This window comes from Oncorhynchus mykiss, chromosome 27, assembly GCF_013265735.2.
Source record: "Oncorhynchus mykiss isolate Arlee chromosome 27, USDA_OmykA_1.1, whole genome shotgun sequence".
Taxonomy (NCBI): Eukaryota; Metazoa; Chordata; class Actinopteri; order Salmoniformes; family Salmonidae; genus Oncorhynchus; species Oncorhynchus mykiss.
The window spans coordinates 41,282,294-41,289,820 of NC_048591.1; the positions used below are offsets into that span (position 1 = coordinate 41,282,294).

The 7,527-nt window shown below is 48.3% G+C and overlaps 1 protein-coding gene across 1 annotated transcript; it reads right to left on the reverse strand.

Annotated features, from left to right (window-relative positions):
- Positions 1–459: 459 nt before the first annotated feature.
- On the reverse strand, positions 460–5,136 carry LOC110507280 (extracellular calcium-sensing receptor-like). The gene is made up of 11 exons (XM_021587164.2): positions 4,873–5,136; positions 4,472–4,763; positions 4,035–4,277; positions 3,766–3,864; positions 3,282–3,597; positions 3,027–3,199; positions 2,641–2,871; positions 1,950–2,073; positions 1,662–1,855; positions 1,274–1,552; positions 460–1,160 (listed from the first exon to the last, which is right to left on the reverse strand). Exons 1-11 carry the CDS (start codon positions 5,100–5,102, stop codon positions 732–734), a joined length of 2,610 nt encoding a protein of 869 aa, XP_021442839.2. The 5' UTR covers positions 5,103–5,136; the 3' UTR covers positions 460–731.
- Between the last annotated feature and the right edge of the window lie 2,391 nt (positions 5,137–7,527).

The following is a 7,527-nucleotide window of genomic DNA, read 5'->3' on the forward strand; positions in this document are numbered from 1 at the left end:
TTTATACGATGAGGGACAGACACACTCATATGCACACACACACACACACACACACACACACACAAACACACACACACACACACACACACACACACACACACACACACACACACACACACACACACACACACACACACACACACACACACACACACTCACACTTACACACTGACTGGGTGACGAAGGAATCATGTGTAGGGGGTCTAAGTTCTGTCAGACAGACTCAATACTAACTCTTCCAGCATGAGTAGACACTAAGTCATCTTTATTGGATTGTTCATATAGACGTGTTTCATTCTGACACATTATAAGAACACATACTAATATTAACAAAGTGAAGTGAAGGAATAGCAGGAAAATAATGTTTCCAAACAGAATGGACATTCCCATGTTGAAATGAATATCAACGAGCCCTAAATCATGATGTGAGTATGTTTAAGTTAATATTCGGACATCATGTATTTCTTGGTAGTTTCTAATTGGACATCATGTGTTTCTTGGTTGTTTCTAATTGGACATGATTTCTTTCTTGGTGGTTTCTAATTGGACATCATGTGTTTCTTGGTGGTTTCTAATTGGACATCATGTGTTTCTTGGTGGTATCTAATTGGACATCATGTGTTTCTTGGTGGTTTCTAATTGGACATCATGTGTTTCTTGGTGGTTTCTAATTGGACATCATGTATTTCTTGGTGGTTTCTAATTGGACATCGTGTGTTTCTTGGTGGTTTCTATTTGGACATCATGTGTTTCTTGGTGTTTCTCTCTGGTCTCAGAAGGATGATGTAACACTTTGGAGCAAACAGACAGAACAGCAGCCCAAAGCTGGAGGCCAGGATGGCAAAGATCTCTACAGCTACTGTGTACTTCCCAGGAGAGCTGACGTAGGCAGGGATGAAGGAGATCCACACGGCACAGAAGATCAGCATGCTGAACGTGATGAACTTGGCCTCGTTGAAGTTGTCTGGGAGTTTCCTGGCCAGGAAGGCTAAAATGAGACAGAGGGAGGCCAGAAGGCCGATGTAGCCCAGCACCAGAGAGAAGCCGACCACAGAGCCCACTTCACACTCCAGGACGACCCTCGGGCCCCGACCCTCTCTGCCCCTCCTCTCAGCAGGTCGGGGTGGAGCTAAGGCCAGCCACAGCACACAGATCAGCACCTGTGTAAGGGAACGGAGGTGGATGGAAAACTAGGTATCTAGTAAACAAATAATATGGTCAATGAAGGAAACAACTAGATTCCCATAGAGTACAGTAAAAACTAGATGTTCACCTGGATGAGTGTGCAGAGTGAGATACCCATCCTCTGCTGGGTGGGGCTGAAGTATCTCATCAGGTTCTCTCCAGGCAGAGTGGCCCTGAAGGCCACCAGCACCACCACAGTCCTGCTGAGCAGACAGGAGATGCAGAACACAAAACTTATACCAAACAGGGTGTGTCTCAGCATGCACGTCCACGGCTTCGGCTGGCCAATGAAAACGAGAGCACACAGGAAGCAGAGCTTGAGCGACAGAAGGAGCAGGAAGCTGAGCTCAGAGTTGTTGGCCTTCACCTGGAACGAGACAGAGAAAGATAAATTAGACTGAGTGATGTCAGAAATCAAATTACACAATCTCATCTCTGTCCAGTACCTCTATAAATGATCATATGATTCAACTCACCAGGGCCGTGTGACGGTGGTAGAGGAAGGTGGCCAGGGCACCGGCTGTGAGTGTTGCCCCGGAAACTGAGATGACAGACAGGATGACGCCCATGGTGTCGCTGTAGGAGAGGAAGTCCACCAGCTGGGGGATGCAGGCCGTACGATCAGGGTTGGACCAGAACCGCTCTGGACACCTAATACACTCAACTGACCCTGATAGAGAAGGAAGAAGAATGAGGAGTCCAAATAAGGACCAACCAGGGTTGAGGAAAAATATGAATTGGAATCAGAACAGTTGATAGACTACCTGTTGTGTTGCTGATCTCTCCCTCAGCACAGGACAGACAGTCAAAGCAGCACACAGGCCTCCCCTTCTGTACCGCATGCCTGGTACCAGGGGGACAGTCAGCACTGCATACAGACACAAGGACCTACCAGATGGGGGAGAGGAAGTTATTATCATCATCATCGCTATTATCATCATTATTACACAGACAGGCAGGCTTGCTGGGCCCCTCTGGAGACTATGTCAGGAATATGACCATACAAACATCTCAAATCAAACATCTCAGTATCATGTTCCCCCTGAGTGGCTCAGCATTCTAAGGCACTGCATATCAGTGCAAGAGGCACCACTACAGTCCCTGGTTCAAATCCGAACAATTTCACATTTGGCCATGATTCAGAGCTTCTTCAGGGTTTGGCTGGGGTAGGCCGTCATTTTAAATGAGAATATGTTCTTAACTGACTTGCCTAGTTAAAAAAGATACCGTTCAGTGTCATGTTGACTTTCTGGCTGAGATACCATTCCCGTTATTTATTTGGTCTTCTTAATGTCTTTCTTTTTTTTCTGAATGTCTGCTTCAGGGTGAAAAACTCAATAAATCTCTCTCTATCACTCAAGCACACACACACACACACGCACACACACACACGCACACACACACACACACACACACACACACACACACACACACACCAAACTGAACAGTTCTCACCTCATCTCCGCTGCCCCCACCCCACACCACTTTATCCATGTCGATGTGAAACTGGTCGTCCGATCCCTCAGAGGACAGAAAATGTCCGACCTGGACAAACTCTGCCGTCCCCTCGGGGGTCACATGCCAGTTGATGATGTCATAAGAGGCAGGCGGATCACCATTAATGTCGAAGTGGAAAGATTCCCCCACAGGAGTACTGAAGTTCACTCCCCTCAGGTAATGAACAATCTCAAAGAGAAAAGGGCATTGGAACAGGATTAAGAGTTAGAACCAGTTGTGGCTTTTGTTCTTTAGTATTCAAACCTTACAAAGTGTTTTCACTGTATCCTGACTGGAAACATTAATGTTCTTAACTTGAAAACAGATCAACATGTTATCCTCACCTGGCTGGGCTGAAGGTTCCTGATATCAGGGCACTGTCCACCATTAAAGACTCCGTCCCCTGGTCGACAGGCCATCATATCCTGTATGGCGTAGGCGATGGCGTACACAGCCTTGTACACATTATAGCTGCCTCTCAGTTGAGACACATCAGCATACTGGCTCTCCCCCTCACCTAGGAAAGACACTTTATTTTACTGAGATAACAATGGGAATCAGGACAAAAAACAGAGATGTAGGTGTAAAGTCTCCCTCACGTATGACCTCTGACCCAGTACACTGTCGCCTGGATGACAGCGTCACACTGAGGTCTACCCCCAGAGAACACCCAAACATCTCCTCCCACAATTCCCTCAGGAAGGGGTCGGACTTCTGGTAATCCCCGTCTGGATGGAGGCGTGTTAGGAAAGGCCCCAGGCCGGGAATGTCAGCTTTCTTCAGGGCAAAACCGATTGTCCCGGCAAAAGAGGGCATGTTTGTCGGGGCGGCGATAGTAGAGTAGGTGACCCAGGCCTCTGAGGCAATCCACTGCTTATCTGTAATGTTCTGACGGACAACCTCTTCCATCAGGGCCTGGAGAATGAAATTGTTAAAGAGATCTAGATAGTCAAGATGAAATGCATGATTATCAATAAGGAAATGATTGTGTCTGTAAAGGGCATCAAGACATGGTAAGACACAAGGACACTGCTACAGCTGTGTTACAAATCATTAACAATACTCTGATTGGTAACTGCTCACCTCTGCATGACCCGTGAATCCTACAAATGCCACCACCACTCTGGCAGTAGATCCTCTGATGGTGTCCGCAATGTGCCTGATCTTTCTCTTAGACGGTAACTTGGGGATGACCATCAGTGAGAGAAAGGGAAGAGAGTCAGAGAATATCAGAGAGAGCGTTTATGTTAGACTGGAAGAGAGGGGGAAAGAGAGAAGTCAGTGTGAAAGAGAGAGAGAAAGATATAGCAAAAGAGAGAGTTTATTGTCTGATCATCAGAGTGAGGTCATACCTTGGGGAGGACCTCAGAGTAGGCGACACACACCCCAGATCCCTGGAGCTCTTGGAGAAGCAGCTGAACCCCAAACTTGCCATAGTCATCATCCTCTGACACCAGTCCCACCCACACCCAGCCCATCTGACGCAGCAGCTTGGCCATGCCCCGAGCCTGGAAGGCATCGCTGGGTACTGTACGGAAGAATGAGGGGTACCTCCAGGTGTCACTCAAACACGCACAGGTGGCAAAGTAACTCACCTGGGAGAGAACAAAGTGAGAGGGAGAGACAGAGAGTAAGTTCGACAGAGAGAGGGAGAGAGAGAGAGAGTCAAGGGAGAGCAGAGGGAGAAGGAAAGTAAAAGTTGGTCACAGAGAAATCTAGATAGAGATGGAAATGTAATGTGAGAAGAGTCATCATCTCATCCCAACCTGTAATCCAACCCCTGCCTCACCATGGGTAAATCAAACGGCCCGAGGGTCTGTGCCACCACGATGGAAGCTGAGGAGTGGGGATCCCCGATGATGACGGGAACCTCAGGGGTAGTGCCACACTCTGTGCCCACCACGGAGGCCTCCTTGCCGGTCACCATGGCTAGGGCTGCCCCCAGGGTGGTGCCATCTGACCGGCATGTGTCAGCAGCCAGGAACCCCAGGGTGAGGTTAGGCAGGAGGGCTGGGTCACGGTTAATCTCCTCCACAGCAAAGATCATAGTCTGGAGCCAGCGGTAAGCACGCTGTTTGAAACTGACAGACAGAAGAAAGGAAGAAACGGAGAGATATGAGGTAGCTGAATACACATTACCTTCAAGGGAAAACACAATGACAAAAAGCTGCTATCACACAAGCTGCGTACATTGTACAGGTAGAATTTCCCTTAATGCTCCTGAACTCCTGCTCTGGCAGAGGGGCTTCCACATGGATGGGGAACAGGCCCCCAATGACCACATCTCCTGCCTGATAAACACTGCCCGAGATGGGCTTAGCTATCAGCCGACAAGCCCCCTCTCCACCGCCATCCAGACCCCAGACAGACCCAGGGACATGGAGACAGTAGAGCAGCCACAGCCAACCACACAGGCTCATCACCTGGAGAGAGACAAGGCCGAAGACTGGGAGAGTTCCGTCACCTGTTGGAGAGAGACCAAACCAAGAACTTGCAGACAGAACACTCTGTAAACAGAATGATATTAACAAAAAGTGCCATCAGTGAAGATATACACCATAGACACCTGTAACCAGATGTGAAAAAACAGCGATTGACACACAAAATCTTGTTCTACCTCTGCCCTACTTGGCCACAGCAAGCCTTATCCTGGTGAGCCAGACATAGAGAGAGAGAGGATGAGTTTCTGTCAGTCTCGCATCTCCTGCAGAGTGTGAGAGTGAAAGAGGGAGAGGAAGAGGAGAGAAGGGGAGCTGCTGATATAGGGAGAAATTAGCCCCTGGCTAAAAAACAAGCACGCGGCCACCAGGGGGTGCTTGTAGGGAGGACGGGGCAGGAGGGGGTTAATTGGGGACTTGTTATTGGAGGATAACTTGGGGAGCAGGTAATTGGGGGTAATTGGAGAAAGCCTGTGAGGGTGATGTTATTGAAGGTAATGTGTAGCACAAGAGATACAGTTTCTGTTCTTCAACAACATCTGATGTCCCCATTCAGACAGATATTACATCATACTGTACTATAAATTATTTTATTAATTGTGGCTAAATGGATTAGAGAGTGAGAGAGTGTGAGAGAGAGACAGAGAGAGCGAGATAGAGACAGAGAGAGCATGAGAGACAGAGAGAGAGAGAGAGAAAGTTTGAGTTTTAAATAATCTTTATTGGGTCTGGGGGCCCACCACACAATAAATACTCATACAAAACCACAGTTACACATCAATTAAAAACACAATTCTAATTCCTCCTCCACAGTAACTAAACACAACAGCCTCGGAATACCCCATATACTCAAAAACAGATCAATATTGTTGACAAGTTTATAATAGGAAAACTCAACCCTTAGTCTCGCTGCCAACATTCCCTCGAGCATTCCCACCACATCCACAGACCCCTGTCCCCGAATACTGTTCTTTCGGGTCTTCCATATCGCTTATTTTGCTGCCCCTAACACAAAATTAAACAGCACAACTACATCCTTTTGACTGAACCTGTACTTTGGCCCAAATATATACAGTTGGGAATAGAAAACCTCTCCCAACGTTGAGAATCAATCAGTGATCAGTTCAATCATCCCGACCAACCTGGGACACAGTAAAAACAGATGTGCCAGAGATTCAGACTCAGCACAGAATGGACACCCCTCCCGAACAGTAGGGTCCAGGTGTACCAGATGCATGTTGGTGGCTATAGCTCCATGTATTATACTCCATTGGAGGTCAGCTGTCCTCTTATCAATAGGCAGTTTGTATAATGATCGCCAACAGCCTTTTGGAGAGGCACCTGGACCAAGCACACCCACCCACCTTGTCGATTTTACCCCTTCCAGGGAAGAGGCATGGGACACCTTTACGCATATTCTGTACATGGCCTTCTTTCCCACCTCCTTGAACTCCCCCAGCTCCGGGGTATCGAAGGAAAGCAGCATCCCCACATCCTCCTCGAATGCCCCCATCGCAGCACTAACAATCAGTGCAGGGAACACATAATCCAGACCCTCCTTCCACAGATCAGTCACATACTGCAGATTAAGCACTGGCAAGGAGTCGCAGACCTCAGCGACGACCTTCCTCAGTAGGCGAGATGATCGGATCACCGCTCTTTCTCCCAGCTCCTCCAACGATCTGCTCCTGCTCCGCATCAGATGACCCAGCTTGGTACACCCCACGCCTAACAGGCATGAACGTAGGCTGGCTGAGCCCAGAACACAGGACTGGATGGCAGTGTTGTGGAAAAGAGGGTCTTCAAAAAGTCACATCCCTGGTGGCGTGCAGGCCTTACGGGACTTGACAAGAACCCTCCAAGCCTGTATAACAGACTCATAAAATGGTGTCAGGCCAGTCAAATCACCCCCCTGCAGCTTTAAGAAGAAAATATGTTTGTCTAAGCCCAAACAGCCCACTCTCCTCATCAATATGTAGGCTGCTTCGACCCAGCTAGAACCGTCTCTGTACAACAATCTCTGGGCTGCTTGGAGCCGGAAAGCAATGATCCTAGAGGAAATGTCCACCAGGCCTTGCCCACCCTCGTGCAGTGGCAGATACAGGGCTGCAGCTTTGATCCAGTGTTGTCCAGACCAGAATAAATTGACAAGGGTCCTCTGAAGCTCTTGTATCAGACCCTTTGGTGGCTGTAAAATTATTAGTCTGTGCCACAGGGTAGAAGCAGCAAGATTATTAGCTACCAGGACCCGTCCCCTATAGGACAGCTGGGGCAACACCCATTTCCACCTTGACAGTCTGGCACACACTTTCTCCACTACACCCTCCCAGTTCATTTTCTGAAAGACATCGGAGCCTAGAAAAACTCCCAAAGTCTTCATTCCATCTCTGCCCCACTGAAGCCCCCC